This window comes from Amyelois transitella, chromosome Z, assembly GCF_032362555.1.
Source record: "Amyelois transitella isolate CPQ chromosome Z, ilAmyTran1.1, whole genome shotgun sequence".
NCBI lineage: Eukaryota > Metazoa > Arthropoda > Insecta > Lepidoptera > Pyralidae > Amyelois > Amyelois transitella.
In genome coordinates, this window is record NC_083535.1 from 9199851 (window position 1) to 9218247 (window position 18397).

The window sequence follows — 18397 nt, forward strand, 5'->3', positions numbered from 1 at the left end:
CGCGAAACATTCTTCTTGCGTGCATAGACAACGCACTGCCTAGACCAGACAATGAGCGTAACTTGTTTTTTGCATTTTTTAAGTAGAAAGTTATGGTTGTAATTGTAAAGGTCAGTTGTGCGGTTTCTTTGTGGTAAATTATTGTTTTGCTACTGTTCCTTCACTTACCTATATCAGATATTCTTTACTTCCTTGCATTACTGGGTACTATTAATAAAACTTAACTGTTTTCTAACCCATATTTATTACACATTACGTGTAAATTATTGTAGATATTAGATATAACTAACATGTTTATGTTTATCACCAGAAGGTGGCTTGACTATTTATTTTCTTGTTAAAAAAACTCAAATTTATATTATTTTCTTTTAATAATTATAGATTTTTTTAAATAACATTTGTGGATTCAAAGGCTATAGAAAAGATGAATTTGAAGAAAAATATGAACTTACCTTACCGAATACAATTAAGAAAAACTTAGGTGTGTAAAATCTAAAATGTATTTTATACCTGATAGCCCATCAGCACGGATTTATTGAGAAACTTTAGTGAAAGAAAACAAAAACATTTCTGTAATAAAATAAGCACGAAACATAAATAAAAAAAAATAATCTTATTATATAACACCTTTTCCACAGCAAAATGCTTAAAAATGGAAAAGCGAGCTTTTCGCTAATAATAACTATTTAATGTAGATCCAAGTATAATGAAACGTCATGAATGTTATTCGAGCTCAGACATCCGATATTGACAAATGGATATGCTTGTATCCGTTCACGCTTGTCTATTCCACAATTTGATGAGGCTATTAACACCGTTGATTGACAAAACATGGCGCCTCTACGAGATTAGCGGTCTATGTCGTTAGACGTGTCGACGTACGAGTCGATTCGGTCGGATTTAGTTAATTACTGCTGGAACTAAGACCGGCCGAGTGCATCCTTGGTGGCCGCAAACAAAAGCGGCGATGCCATCGATAACGAAGGCAAGTTTTTATCTTCTTATTTCGACGCTTTTAATTAGTTAGGAAAATATTTTCGAAGAAAAAAAAACATTGTCTCTGCTCTCTGAGGGTTTGACCGCTCGAGAGCCTCGGGCGCGGTATAATGGAGCACCCGCTATTACGGGTAGCTTCTGTATAACCGATAACATTTTTAGTGGCAATTATTACAGACTGTATTATTTATTTGCAGAGGTAAACATAAAAAACTTTTTTGGTTTACCGATGCTAATGAATTTTACTGCTAATTGTTATGATCGATATAGCAGTAAATCTCTTAAACGGATGAAATAAATGAAAAAAATACACTTATTTAAAAGCATGTGGTGTGACTTCGCTCCCGTTAAATTTTCAAGAATAAGTAGCCTATGTACTCCTAAAGGTTTGGTCTATCTCTTTACCAAATATAACCAAAATCAATGTGCTTATTCGTTACAAAAAATTAACCAAAAATAGAAATCTTTTCTCTATATAACATTTTTATTGATGACAGTATGGTATGGATTAATATGAGTTTATCTTTGCACAGGGATTACGCCCTGTACGAATGAAATTTTGAAATCGAGTTTATCCTGTCACCCAGCATTAATGGATTAAGAACTTTCAAAAAAGGTATCTATCAAAAATAACTCCAAGCCTTAGTACAATTATATCAGAACACTAAAGGTATTATAGGAACATTATTTTTCTGTTCGACTTTTGAAATTATTTGATCACTTAGAAATGGTTAAAAAAAACCTTAACGTTATTAATGATTAATCATAATATTTTTTTTAATAAATGTTGTCAACACTTATTTAAATAATCATTAAATTAATCTTTCAATTACAATACCTACTATAATAGCCATTATTGTACGTCAAAATGTCTTTGCGGTTGCACTGTGGTAGTTCAACTGATAGATTAAAATATTATTTTTAAACAATTGTCAGAAATAGCACCCTTTCCAGATAATAACTACCAATCACTAAACCTGTATTTATTTTTAGCACCTTATTAAGAAACAATGAAAGCCAATTCATTGCAAGAAATATCAATAAAGCTAAATATATCGCCACTTACAAAACAATAGCTGATTTTTCGAGTAAGATAATAATAGCCAACGAAAATATAATTATGGCAGACGTCAGTTGCATCCTCATATAATTAAAATCCATGAATAATGATACGGCACTGAGTAGGTATATTCGGAGTAATAAAAAGTTAAATGCTCTTTGTGTCGAAATATTTCCAGCGATACAAAACGCTGAACAGGTTAATTTTCATTTGAGTACATTAACAATGTTTAGCTGTGTACCGTCCGTTTATATGGCGTACTGGCGTGTACTAGGTAATAACATTGTATTAAATAATAAGATGTAATTAGTATCTACCCGCTGCAAAGATAAAGAAGGGACTACGGAGTTTTTAAAAGCTGTTTACAATCGACGGTAAGTGGGGTACATCCGCGCGGACAATCCATTTCGTATATTTATACAATTAAAATGTTTACACTGTACACGTTGATTAGTAAATTTTTAGAATATGTATTTACATTTGAATTATTACATTAAAATAAAATTTGCCTTAAAATTTAAGCAGGTATTTTGCTGATTGCATAGAGTAGAGTATTTGTAAGATTTGTCCATATATTTGTTTATTTTATATCATTTAATTATTTATTTTCCATGAATAAAAAAAGTGTTTCTTGGGATTTTTCACCTCAGGAAAAGGATGGAAACAGAACAACCTTGGCTTGGCAGCAATCTATTTAATGCACAATAATTAAATGTAATGGTAATAAATATCCCTATTACAATTTTTTTACCAATAAAGGCTGTAGCCAAAAATTAAATGAAGAATTTCATTATAAGTAGTTTTGATAATATAACTACTAGGTACAATGCAGTTTTATGACAATTGTATTGTGACTCAAAATTAATTATAATGTGTAAATTATTTATTAAAAAAAATCGTTTTGTAATCACATCAAACAACACCCGTACGATTTTCTAAGCAGTTGCACGCGACAGTACCGCGGACATTATCCTCGTTAGCACGTTATCGGCCGATGTTATCTCATATCTATAGCTTCATCGTCACCAGCCATTGCAAATAAATTCACCTTCTTGACCTTAATATATAACCTTTCATAGTTTACCAAATATACTAACTCATTGAAAAGTTAGGGACAGCATTTTTAGATACTTACACCAGCTTTTGCGCGGTGTTTCGATTTGAATTGGATCCTATCTCCTCCTGCCTTTCTCTGTTTTTTATACATACATATTATATTGCGCAAATCTCGACCTTACTGCGAGGCTTACTATATCAATGTAGTTTGTCCCGTATATATTACCCTGCAAGGGAGGTCCCTTGCAGGATGAGAAAAAGCCTGAAAGACTGACTAGCTACGTTCAGCTGTTTGGCTTAATGAGAAAATTGAGATTTAAATAATTAATAATAATAATCTTTGTTTAATAACATCAAAATCAAAAAAAAATTTTAGTCGTTTCAAAATGCGTACAGTTTAGATAGTTTAAATAAGTAAAGAAAGACTCTTGGTAGCACTATGGTTCTAGACAACCTAGTGCCAGAGAACACGGAATGTATAATGAAATCTTTTTTATTATTATTTTTTTTATTTTACCAACTCTCTGAATTATGGTGATTTTAAACCAATCCCTGAGAAACATACGTTTAAACTAACTGTAAATGGTATTCTGGACCCACAACTTAACCTTTTGAACGACATAATAACCATCTTCTTTTGCTAATTAGATGATACAAGTCTGTATTTAACTCGTAGTAAGAGATATGAATAATCAAGTATCAAATCTTAAAATCCAAATTTAACTGGATGACTTCATAAAAAAAGACAAAAATCTAAAATAATGCATCCTCACTTTTAGAATTTCACTAACAGAATATATTTTTCTATCACGCTACATGGTAACATTGTAACTTAAATATTTTACGGTAAGTATTGACATATGTTGGTAATGTCGCGGAAAAACCAACAATAGATTTTAATGATATGTGCACTAAACATGAATCTACTATGTTTGTGAGTGTAGCAGTAGATATTGATATCTGTAGGACCGTGGCCTCAATTCGTTTCAGTTCGTGACAGCTTTGATATTCAGGATACATAGAGAATTATTAAGTATTTATGTAGGTTTAATAAATACACCAGTTAAATTCACATTTTTATGTGAATAAATAAAATCTACCTAGATATCCTGTATTATAAAATATATGTATTATTATTATGTTATCACTTAAAAATCTTACTTTTTTTGTTAGTAGCAAATATCATTATTACCGGTGTTTTTCTCTCGAGCTGGGGTCATTCAAAAAATTAACGTTGACGTTAAATGCGTAATTTTAAAACGTAAAAAAAATAACATACACATTTCGTAATTTCATTATTTTTTATGATTTAGTTTATAGAGAGCATTATCTTATATAAAAATTTCTCGTGTCACAATGTTCGTTCCCGTACTCACCCGAAACGGCTTGACCGATTCTCATGAAATTTTGTAAGCATATTGAGTAAGTCTGAGAGTCGGCCAACATCTATTTTTCATTCCTCTTAGTGATTAGGGTTGTCCACCCTTCACATTTTTTTTAACTAGAAATTACCTAAATTATTTAAATGGCAAAACAAACGTTTGCCGGGACAGCTACTTCTTCATAATTTAGACGTACGTGATTGAACTAGTCTAGACTAGTCAGACTAGTTCAATCACTCTTAGCTAACATTAAAAATTGACTGTCGTTTATCGCAGAGCTAAAACGAATGAATATTTTACCTTAAATAATTCACAACACAATTTTTTTTTTATTTATCATTTGTTTACAGCAGCGAAGATAATACTTTTTAATGACATAAACGTAGTCCTATCTCTGATCTATAGTCATCAGTTTACGTTAGAAGACACACATATTACATAAAAATTCAAAGCCTTCTACAAACGTTGCGTGTTTCACACACTCAGTAATGCAGCTACGATGACACGACGATGACGCGACGTGCACGACACGACACGACACGACCGCGACGTCCAGACGTAAGGATATACAAATGTAATATTCTGTTGACATCAAACTAATTTTGTACAGAAGGGCTACTTAAAAGGTGGATAAGAAAAAATTGCGTAAAATATAGTATGATAAGCTGTAGACTGAAACGCTGCAATCGTTTAACTTAAATTCCCGTTCTTGTGGAGTTTCCAGAAAAACAGACCAATGTACGAAAATAAAGAACATAAATCTTTTCTCTCTATAATATAGTTATCGTTATAAATAATACAAAACAAAATCATAAGGACAACGTTCTTTCACATTAAGTATACACATAACTTTTTGAAGCATAATATACCTAACCTAGCCAAAAAGTTAATAATGCCACATTTAATCATATGCCAAAAATCAATTATGCCTTAGACATATTATGCCAAAATCTTGGTTTTGTAAAAAAAATATGATGCCAAAAAACAATATAACAAAATAATGAATGAAAGTGGCCGCGTATCGGCGCTGTCCCTTCCATTCTTTCTATATTTTGTCCAATCGGCCCGTCCGCTTCTTATGAATAAATTATAACACGGCAGGTGGAATGACCTGACACAAAATGTTTTGATGGAATTGCTTTAATTGGACGTTATCTTGGTTCGACTATCGCAGATATTCCGTTCAAAAATTCATATTTTGTTCGCGTTCACACCAACCTCTTCATTATAACTTCAATATAGATTGGATAGAAAACAAATATCCGTTCGGAGCGGAAACCCCCGGTGATTGTATGGTAAAAAGTTTACAAATTAATTTTGAGATGGACCACAGAGCAAACTGGGCAGTCTTTGTGTTCTGTGTACGAACTGTAAGCTGTAGTGGAACTACTGAGTAAAGAATAAAGATAATATGTTGTTATACTTACGTACATGTATATTTGCCACAGAAATCGGAATAATATACTAATATTAATCTGAGATACTTATTCATAACAATCAAATTGAAAACCGATTGAAAACAATACATTAAATAAAAATAAAATATAAAAATTTTCAGAATTTTAAAATCCATTTCACACATATATATTTAAAAAAAATGAAAACATTATGTATTTATTTTCAGTTTATGTTAAAACATAAAATAACGTCATCGGCCAGTCATAGGTACACGACTTGACAAATGTTTTAATGCTTAGATAGATGTTAAACATTGTATTTAAATTAATTTTCACGAAAAACCTGAATGTTAACTTACGTTAACAGACGTTAATGCTGTTTCGACACTAAGTTTTTACAATCATTCAGATTACACATGTCTGTTACCCTCTTGAATGGCTATCAATAAGTTGATCAATCTACGAATTCCAATTTTAATTGGTACAGTCAACGACGACGCCAATAAATTTAAGCGGCTTGAATGAATGAATAAAAGCCCTTCATTGAGTTAAAAAAAATTATAAACAGATTCAACAAAAATTTTGGTGATGCGAAAAGCGGCCTGATCGCATTATGCAATCCATCCAGGCAATCTTTTGGAGATTGTTTGGATATATTTCGTTGCTATCCAAGGATGGGAATCCTAGTTAGCAGTCTTCTTCATCCTGGCTTTAGTCCCGGTTGCATCCTCACCACTCTGGAGAAAAGCCCGAGTTATCTCTTTGACCATGGATCCAGGATTGGCAGAGTTACGTTTTTAAACGAAGCGAATCCTATCTGACCCCCGCAACCTTTCCAGGGGAACCTTACCCGTAACAGATTAATCATGGTAATACATTCAGTAGCCTGAGTGTGCAGTTTTCTTCACGATGTTTTCCCTCACCGTGAGAGCATTGGTTAGTATTCAAAGTAATGTACATAACTTCGAAAATAGTCATTGGTATATGGTCGAGGTGTGATTCGAACCTAAGCCTTTTTGCTTCACACGCAATTTCACCTGATGGGATTCCTAGTTAGCAGTAACAAAGAGTAAACAAAACTCGTTTGATGGTGCGTCCTTCAACAAAAAACGCCAAATTTCGAGAAGAAAAATGAAAGAGGTTAAATTCCAAGAAGACTAGCTCATTCTTTCGTAATATTTAAATATCAGTGGAAAATGCTACATCAAACATAAAGATATATCTGTATATGCAAATTATGCAAGAGTATCTGGTATTCTATTTTTGAAATAAGTAAGAAACTTAGATGAACAAAATTAGTTCCAGGCCGAAAGAAAACCGGTTATCATATCGCGTTACGCTAGCTGCCCATTAATTTATATGGAGTCCCGGGCTTGTCTCCCAAGGCTCTCTTTTAGTCCCTGAGCTAGCCGAGTATAATATTATCTGCGCTGACTGTACCCATTTCTACCGAGACCGCTGCGAAAGGCGTCGCGTGCGCCGATGCGCCATTGAATTATTTATACTTTTAATATTGTAATTATACAACGGCTGCCTTATTATCATTTGTTATTATATTAAATGTTATAATAACACCACCTTGATATTAAGATTGTGAAAACGTAAGCGCTTAATGACTGTTCCATCGACGTCTTGCATGTGTTTGACAGGTTGATATTGTAAAAACAATGTCACAATTTGTACTTGTTTGTTAAACTTCAAGTTTAATATTGTATCTTGTCAAATGGTTATGTTGAAAGTTTATTATTTGTGATAAAATAGAGTTATAACTTTGCACTCTTACAAACAGACTTCTTTAAATAACTTAATTCCTATTAATTTTGTTCCCACGGGAATTTCACGGAATCCTCTATTAGTACACCCGTAGACAGCAGGCCTATATGGACTAACATGTCATTAGTGGCTTACGTCAAGATCTCAACCAACATATTTTTAAACATTTTAGGTATCATTATTGATTATCAACGGGCGACTCTTATGGCATCTGAATTTTACAGTGATTTGCCAATTCTATATGATTAGTAAGTAATAATATAATTATAATATTAAAAATGTAAATGTTTGTGAGTCTGTATCCATGTAGGATGTTTATTTCTCTTTCACGCATCAACTTAATGGATTAGAACAAGAACTAGCTATACATCAGAATAACATGTGAGCGAGGCCGCCAGCGCGAACTCAAGTTTTGAGCAAAGATTTAAAACAAAGATCTTAAGTTATTCAATGAAAAAATATACAACATGTTTTATTAATAATACACACGTAGAGGTTAAAACGCAATGCCTATTGGTTGCGAAATAACAACTGCAAAGAGCATGGTTCAGAACACAACAATGTCATTACGATTGAAACCTACGCATTTGTTATTTTCCATTGATGACATGCTCATAGAAATAGATATAATACTTTAAAACAAAATAAATTCTATATTGAACTTGAAAACAAAAAAATGATCTTGTTGCGTCGCTATTTCTGAGCATTTGTAAAGCTTTAAATTAAATCTCAGAGTTGAGAGGCAAAGTAAGGGTTTGGTTTTCCAAACATCAATTGTGTTGTCACATTAACTATTAGGTACCGATTCTATATCACTTCTTTAGTCTATTATTTCCATTTTATGCTACTTTTTCTTTACTGTTTGAAGAGGTAACAGGTACGTAATATCGTTCATTCTTCAATTACTTTGGGTCTTTATATCCTTTTCACTGCTCCTTCTTATAAGTATTTTTGGAACAATTAAAATACAGAAAAAAAATATCATCTAAAGAAAAGATTTCAACGCGTATATATATTTTTCTCTTATTATAATACAAAAGTTATATTGCGCTATATGCGGAACTATGCACACTCACAGATGATTTACTTATAAATTGAGACTATTAAACAATGAATAAACATCATGAACTATCCTAGTCTAATAGTGATGACATTAAGGAAGAAAAACTCGTACAAGATGATATTTGCCAGAAGATGATATTTATTAAGTATAACAAACCAGTAATTTCATATTACTATTAAAAATGCTCTATAAAATATAAATTCCAAGTTATTTAAAGACCATTTTAAAATTAACACGTTTAATATTCAATATGCATTTGATGTATGAAATTTATTCGGCCTTTGAGCTATCCACCGCGTGACCACAGCTGCATATGCAAGTTTTTGTCTTACTGAACCGCGCATTCGTTCCTACAGTGAGAGTTCTAAAATTTTATTTTTCAAACTTATTTTATTTGATTTTAATTTGATGGTACTAAGGGACGCATTTGTTTCAAAATAGTTGTATCTCTGTCATTTAACAAGGTATGTTTATTTTCAGTTTGAAGTATCATTGATCCAGAGTTATGATGCATAGTCCATAATATTTTTGAACAGGAGATTCCTCAGACAAACATGAAGTGATAATATTATATTGGTAGAACCTAACCTACCAATTAAGGTTGGTAAACTTTTATCCCGTGGGAGTTGATAATGCACATTACTGTTTCTTTAGCCATCAAAACTGGTACTTAAATATTTCTACTCATTGCAAATTAAATGATCATTGATGAGATGATAATTGATTAATTTGGAGGAAGCAAACAAAGTGTGTAGGGATCGTGGTAAGTGGAAAGATGTAGTCTCCCCTCCGGGAAAGAGGCGTAATGCATTTAGGTATGGCTTTTAAACCAAAGCCGTTTAAAAATGATGTAATTTATGGGAACTACAATATCCAAAATATCAAACCTTTATACTTTTTACTGGCCGAATGTTAATAGAACCGCGGCAACAAAAAGTTATATATGAATTAAAATAATTGTTAGTAAAATGAATTAGAAAACGTGTCAACAACAACTTCCAACAAATAAGTTCAACGGGAGCACATCCACTAAAGTATAGAATTTCATTAAAATTACCGGTTCCTGGGCAAAATGCGGGTGGAAGACGGTTGGCAAATGGCGAACGCGTGTCCAAGGAAGTAGTGCACCTGAGCGGTGGACTTTCTCACGAAACTGTGGCTATTATAGGCGTTTTCCGTAATGTGGGAGACTACTTAGCGACGACAAAAACGAGTGTTACCGAGACACGGCTCACTGCGCGCGGTGGACAATGGAAACTTTTTATTTTAGGTCCAACTTTTCTCGCTTCCCGACAATCACTCTTTTGTGTTCGACAGATAAGATAATGTGTACTTTGGAGAAAAATAGAAACACTATTGACGAATTGTGTTGATGGTGTCTTGTTATTTTTTTTCGAAATTTGCATGTGAATATTTTAAAAATGTATAAAACTTTCGACCATTTGATAGAGAATCAAAATATTTTTTAACAAAGAGTTAGAAAAATCATCCAGTTTCACTTTAGTACATTTTCAAAAACAAATAAAAGGGTGCAGTCGGAGACTACATGCGTTTCCACTTTCATACTTCAAAGATCTTTACTTTGATTTAGCTAAAATGTAGATACTAGTGTCTGATAAAATAAATAAACATTAAATATCTACAAAAGGAACTAACTAATGACAGCTCAGGATAAATCAGCACCCAAGTAATCAATTATGTACCTACACAGAACCGGGATATGGCAAAAAGTGTCGTTGCGCTGAAATAGTGATGGAATTTTATCTTTTTATTTCGCTATAATCGTAACATAAATATTGAGCAGTGGGTCGTTTAGTACCGCTTAGTATGTCGTATGCCTTTGAGAATTAACTATAAAGAAAATAACATTACTTTTAAAGACATATCGTTCGTTGTAGGACGTGTTGCAATGTTTGAGAATGTACAGTCAAACACAAATGGACTTTGCAATCAGTATCAGTGGATATCATCTTAGAAAGTTTCCTTTAGCGGGTTTATGTTTCCTATGAAGTAAATTTATTCGTTCTTCATAATTTAAATTTTTTCTTCAATATTTTTTATTTACGGAATTAACCGTTTTACAGTTTTATATGATAGATATAGATAAGTGTTTCACACCTAAAGTCCCAAAAAATACATATATCGCACATTGATACATTTACAAATTCAAAATTTACGTCTACGACAAGGGTGTTTGTAAATTTGGACGGTATGGGAAAAGTAACAGAACTGTAGAATGCTTAATCGGATGTGAACCGGACGGCAAAAAAACCTGATGATGCCGTTGCGTTGTGTACACTCTGTTATTCTCGGTTCAGCGCTCTCTCAGTTTTCTTTCAAATTTGCATGAGACGCACGCAGACTATGTAAATTACTTTATGCACCCGGGATTTTGCTAGAAATGATGGATTTTTTCGAAAAGTTGTTGCTACATTATTTGATAATTACTGAGATTATCATCTCGTATCATCGTTGGATGGATAAAATTCGAGAGCTTCCAATTTAATGTAATATCTTAATATCTTTTGGATTGCCACCCTACAGAATGAACTGCTTGACTAAGAAAACTCGTCTTAAACCTAGAGACGAGGCGGACCAGATGAAATAAGTTAAGCTAATGATAGAATTTTGATTCTGACATCATTTCAGATGCAATAAAACCATTGACAGACCTCATTCAAAGATCTCACCATTACTTTCTAACTAGCTTTGAAAATAAATACTAGATATCTGTTTGTAGTTCGTACTGGTCTGAAAGCAAATAAAAACATAGTGTACTGCTTCTCTTTCCGTGCAGATAATTCAATCAAGGAAAAGGCTAATAAACTTTGGATTCTTCTTTCAAGCAATTGGCTAACAACCTGTCACAATTTGAATCAATATTCGAGGTCATACAGCTGAGCGTGGCGTTTACTTTCTTCTAAATTGTTGTCTACGTCTACCCCGTTAAGGATATAGATTTATGTGTTAAGTTTCTTTCAAATTATTAGCTCTGTCTACCCTTTAGGGATGAAGATTTATGTATGTGTCTACGTGAAAGATTAAAAGAACTTAAAAATAAACTTTTTGTACAATGTAATTAGTATGCGAGTGCGCGCGTCGTTCTCCTCCTACGCATGCGAAGGCAAACCTTGTGAATCACGCGAATTTTAAGCTCCGTTGCCTGTCAATTATTTAGGAATAGCTTTGACCCGCACTTATTTTGCTGCCATCAACAAAATTTCGCAAATACTGAAAGTCCATGTTTAGCTGTAGTATATCAGAACTGAAAAATAAAATGTGTAAAAAGTGAGGCATCAACGATTTAGATTCTGTCATGACAAAAGTTCTTTTTCTTCTACATTCTTAAACTGAATGTAGAAGTTACTTATTCTACGAAAATTCAGATTTAACTATTTTTTCATTGTGTTAGATGACCACTTTTTTAAATCAATTGAAAGTCCACCTAGTTTTGTATTGTATAATAATTTGTATTTCTCTTTTTAATTCCTTATGCCTAGCTACAATCCTCTGAGTCCAACAAGGAATGAATAACCATTACTAAATTTTGTATACAGAATCTGTTTGCATAACAGATTGTATTCAGTTGAATTAACTATAAAAAATAAATAAAAACAATAAATTCTATACCGGTGTAAATTATTTAATGACCTACACTACTATGCAGAGTATGTGGGGACTTTGTTCCGGTCTAATGTATAAGTTTATATAACTTTTCTACCTCGTTCCTACATGTGTTAACAACTTTTGACGAGAGTATATTCCTCTTTATGACACGATTACACTGCCACTGTTGTAAAACACGACACTAGTGTTCAAACACGACAGTTTAAAATGTATCTAAATTAGCATTCAGATGGTACAAATATTTTTACAAGGGAAATATTTCCAGCTTTCATGTCAATATTTCAATTTAAGAATCAAGTATAATTGAGCTGGAGCAGCGTTTATTTATGTATTAAAATATAATGATCATACTTTGAATCTGATTATGGGAACTTGGAGAGGATTTAGCGACTCTTCAATTTTTTTATTTTTTTATATGTAATACGTTCTGAATCTTTTCATCAATTTGCACCACGTTGTTATTTATAAGTGAACACTCGACACCTGATATTGGTAGTTCTTTTAACTTGATTATAGTATAAGATTTTTCTGCTTTGAACCTATTAAGCTATAGTTCTATCTTAAAGCAAAATAACTAAACGTGGCGTATCAGTCTTTTCAAGACTGTTGGCTCTGTCTACTCCGCAAGGGATATAGACGTGATTATATTTATGTGTGTATTATATTATTTAAAATGTTCAAAATATCCCTTCCTTAGATAGTAAACAAAGAAAACCTAGTTAAAAAAGTAATATTTCATTATTTAGAATTGTTTTCTACAAACAAACCATCGAAACATATTATTTCTTGTATAACGAAGCAACCAATCACACTGGCCCACTTTTTGTAATCAAGATTTCTCAAAATTAGGGTTGACTACAAAAATGTCATGACGCAGTGTTATTTGCCCGACTTCCAAATGATAAGTTACATGTGATAATTACATGTGTAGGGGCTACTACTTGGTTTCATCTACTTATAAAATGAAATGGATATAGTGACACCGTTATTATATACATATATTTATAGTTACTTACTTTTTGACTATAATTTCATGTGTCAGTCAAAAGAGGTAATTATTAGTGTTTTCTCTATAAATGGTAAACTGACGCCGAACTTTGAGATCTTGGGTTCCTTCAGTCTTGAAAGACTGACAAGCCATGTTCAGTAGTTATTATCTTAAAAAAATGAAATAAAATTGAAAATTTATCAATAATATAAAAATTATTAACATCAATCGAAATCAATTAAGGTATAGTCCTAGTCTGTATTATACTTTAACCTTACTTGCGTTTCGAATGAGTGCTTAGTCAACCGATCTTGCAAGACTTGTATCAGAAATATACTTAGCGTTCACTGCGGCGTACGTATATACGATACAATAACGTTACAAGTAGGTACTTATTGAAGGCCACTTTCAGCTTAATTATGAAATGAAGATTCAAAGATAACGACCGGTTGCTAACCCATCACCTAAAAGAAGAACCCCAATGACACGATATGATGGTATCATGTAATCTCTAACACCAATGAGACAACGTGATTAAGATCACTGCGAGCATACTACGACGACAGAACTGCTAACGGAGAATCAGACTCAAATATTTTGTCCTTTCTTGTCAATTTTCAATGAACATCGGTTGAGTATTTGCTTGGCTTGAAATCAAAGAGTCGTTCATACCTAGCGCTTTTACTCCCCTGTCAGAATAAGAGGTTGGTGAATTACTATTGATTTCTTTTATTACGGTTACGTGAACGAACACAGTTAAATTAAAAGTTAACAATTTATCACAATGATAATAAAAAAACTGATTTTAATATACCTAACGTTGATCAATTGCACAGCCTACATGTTATAAAATTAATATTTTTACATGGAAATGTCTGAATGAAAGATATTTCCTTCCTTGCGGTAGGACAGCATGGGCTAGCCCAATAAAGCTTAACTTAACTACGCGATCGGGCTCTGGGCACCTTGCCACATGGCGCCGCTTACATTTTATAGTGTCGTATTGTGGCGCTGAAGAATTTGGCAAGGTTGTTTGAATTGGTCACCATAAGCTGGGATCATAAATTTTATGAAGTAACTAGATTTTATGTCGGTTGCTGAAACATTTTGAGTAGAAATATTCTTTAAATACAAGTATTTTCGCGATTAAGTGCACACGAATTTGTGCAAAAGGAACAATCCATACTTAATCAGTTACAATATAATGTTTATACTAGCTTTATATTTTTATTTAGTAAAAACATTATAACAATGTTTTTACTAGCTTTATAATTATTTTGTTTCTGTTGAGTAAGATCTCCTTACATATGATTTAAATTATATCCGAACTTTAATAAAAATGAAATAGGTGAAATATTCATTTTATAAACAGGGTTTATAATTGATTAATTAGAGTAAATTTTTGCTAAATATATATTTTCTCGTATTCTTAAGATCTGCACACTCTACGTTAAATACAGTTTACACGTCAGATGCCCAAACTAATACAACTATGAGAGTTCTTTAACAAGGAACTATGAGTTGTAGACTAGTAATTGACAATATTGAATTTCAAGTACGTAGTGTAGTTTATATCTAAACAGAGTGACTCCGTAGACGAATAAAAGTTGTTCAAACACTGAAAGGCAATTTCTGAATTGATAGGAAATGAAATCATGCACTTACGTGAATTGAAATTTGTAAGTAATTGCAAATGAAAGCTTAGCCTCCTGTCTGCTTTTAACCTTGTGCAACCTGCATTCATTGGGCCCTTATGCATGGGTAAGGCTCCGGGGTCTACCCATGACCACGATCCATTACTTACTAGGTAATTCAGTCCGTCAGATGAAGAGGAAACTTCGTGAGTTGATTTGTCCTGGCTAGCCTAGGCCTTCAACTTTGAGAAATTTATTGATTATACCTTATAGTTCATTAGTTCTAGCATCCTGCAAATCTGTCATCGTCTTTATGTAAGTCAAATTATATATTCATTCATTCATATAATCACATCAAATAGCGACAGGTTGCTATACCATCGCCTGAAAGAAGAAACCAAGTTTACAATAAGCCTATCCCTTAGTCATCCATAGGAAAGAGATGGAGTTTGGTTCTTTTTTATAGTGGTACAGGAAAGCACACGGCAAAATAATATAAAAAATATAATTATATTACTATGATGCTTTTTTTTAAATTATTATCATAATAGCAAGATATCATGCTCCTCGGTCTTTAATAATAAGATTTACGTTTAGGAGCATATTGTAAGCAATTCATATAAAACTTTTGAATATTTGATACAGTTTTAGTCTAAATTGATTGGCTTGGAACGTAACGCTAGTATCTGTGTAAGTGTAGGTTATCGACTGTGCAATTTAAAGAGATTAGATAGATTTTGCAGTTCCCACATAATTCTGTAAACTCAAAAGCGACAAATGTCAGCTATAATTAATTTGAATTATTTATAAATTGTAATCAACACAGGTTTTAACGCGTAAAAACCTTTATATTGGAAATATTTCAGCACTTGTCGTAGCGGCATTCTACTTGAACTCTACACTAGCAGCCTTATTCATAAACGTAACTTAAATTTTAAGACACACTCTAAGGCATACTTAAGAAAAATCGTATTCATAAATGCTGTGTAGTGTTTTATTAAACAGTAGGTATCCTAAATTGCTGTCAAATTTAACAGACCGAATAGAGAAGTGCCGTGTGGTTCCCGGCACCAATAAAAAAAAGAATAGGACCACTCCATCTCGTTCCCATGGATGTCGTAAAAGGCGACTAAGGGATGGGCTTATAAACTTAGGATTCTTTTTTTAGGCGATGTGCTAGCAACCTGTCACTATTTGAATCTCAATTCCATCATAAAGCCAAACAGCTGAACGCGGCCTATCAGTCTTTTCAAGACTGTTAGCTCTGTCTACCCCGCGAGGGATATAGACGTGATTATATGTATGTATGTTAAACCGACTCGGAAGCTTGATAAAAGGCTAAGTTACAATGATAAGATCCAATGGATACAAGACTCGAATGCCACGTTTGAAAGATGACCGCGATGGAATCGAGATTCTATGATTGTGACAGGTTGCAAGGAATATTAAAAGTAATATTTGTCTGATGTGTTGATTTTCATTGATTAATTGGTGTCGTGTGGTTTCCAGCACTTTAGTATAATAGAATCACTCCATCTCTCTCCCTTGGACGTCATAAAAGGCGACTAAAGAAATGGCTAAAACTTGACATTCACACACAGCTATAGCTGAACGGAGCCTTTCTGTATTTTCAATTCGGTTGGCTCTGTCTACGCCGCAAGGAATATAAACGTGATTATACGTATGTATATATATATGTATTAATTAATTATGTAATCTGTCAATGAAAAAGTATAGTTTTCTCAATTTAACAAAAGACGTGCAGATTTTTATACATTTTCAATGTTACATGTTTGGCAAAAGGCTTCACTCAAATGGGAATTTCGCGACAATAGTTTCAGTAGAATCCGTCAGTCTGTTTCTTAGATTATCCAAAACAATAGTACCATCCTAACAGATATTTTATTAACATACTTAAGTTAATTTTTCATTATACAGAACAAGATTTAGACATCGTTATTGCCAAGTGCCGTACGTCGACGAGTTTGCATGTTGATTATAATATAAAGCCAAAGAAGTAGGTAGGGATCGAAAAGAGTGTAAAGGTTAAGCCTTTGTCTATACCTTCGAGGAAGTGACATAATCATTGTTTTCACCCGTTTAAAGATTTTATTAATAACTTAGCTGATAAGCTAAGACGGGATACCGTATGACATGGCTATTACCTATGTGTAAGTTTTTACCTACTCGATTACAAACTTTTGATACTTAAACCAAGATTTTCTATACCTATTTACTATGAAGTTGCCTGAAGTTACATGATTAAGTTATTTGACATCAAATTCAATACCTGAAGCCTTATAAGCATAGTCGTCAATTTTTTGATTGCATTAAAAATATTGGGAAACATTGAGTAGGATTAGTTTTATCGGTTATGGTTGATTGATTGATTGATTGAAAGTCGATCCAGCCTCTATCATCCTTGATTTACCTACATATCAAGGTATTTTGCGAGTAAATAAATTTCTTTTTTAGATGTTTTGTTTCCTTAAAACTTAGACCTATTGTGGTGTGAGGTACCCGTCACCGTAATTATGTAAGTATAAGTGTTTATTTTTATATACATCCTTTCTTTTTTTTTTTCTTCTTAAAAAATAATTACCCTTTCAGTTCTTATGCATAGTGTATGTTACAGCTAGAGCTCCAACTACAACTTACATCTTGTTGATTAAAGAAGTCATCTTGGGCGTCCTCGCTGGAACACCCCATATCCTGGAGGAGAGGAGTGACGTGTCGCTCCCAGTCATCCATAATTAGCAAACTTTTCCTAAGCAGTTACAACCGCGAAAAGACAATCACAGCCCAACAATCTTCGCACAAGAAACCGCAGTCATTTGTGTCTACCACTTAAATCCAGCATTACGGCAAGTGTCGGCGAGTCGAACATTTCGCGCCAAAAAACTTAAGACTTTTTTTCTTTCCCTGATTAGATGGAAGTGGCGGGAAATGGTCGCGATCGCACGCAACACTCGGCCGTCACAAACTCGAGCGAAAGAGAAAAAAACAGCGGCGACTGCGAGCGTATCACGTGGCGCTGTTACCGGCGCGTATTCAAAAACGTACTAGAAGAAAAGTATGCGTATTCAGCGTGCGGAGTCAGTGTGGCGAGCCGCGAGTTCCCGGCCGCCCGTCGACGCGACCGAAACAGGAGTGCGTGGCGTCCGCGAGCTCGAACGCCCTCTGCGTCGCGCCGCCTCGCGGGCCTCTCGCTCGGGCGCCGCGACGCCCCATAGCGCCGTCCCTCTCCCGCACGCCTCCCATGGGCGGCCGCGATTTCCCGCCGTCTGACCGTGGCCGCAACATGGCCGTACTCCGAAGAACTCCGCTCACCAGCTGCATCAGCCATCATCATCGATATGTTCTCTCAAAGGCGGCAGTAGAAAGTTGCCAATTGCCATATGACACATTTGCCTAACTTTCA

General features: G+C 33.7%; 1 protein-coding gene across 2 annotated transcripts in view; it reads right to left on the reverse strand.

Moving 5' to 3' along the window:
* The window catches only part of LOC106133791 (homeobox protein araucan), an 89961-nt gene extending 71845 nt beyond the window's left edge, over positions 1 to 18116 (reverse strand). The window contains exon 1 of one of the 2 annotated variants that reach the window (XM_060953512.1): positions 17635 to 18116. In XM_060953512.1, coding sequence (XP_060809495.1) covers positions 17635 to 17727 — 93 coding nt within the window. In that variant the 5' untranslated portion in view covers positions 17728 to 18116. The remainder of the gene's footprint in view (positions 1 to 17634) is intronic. The other variant, XM_060953514.1, reaches the window with a different exon arrangement.
* Between the last annotated feature and the right edge of the window lie 281 nt (positions 18117 to 18397).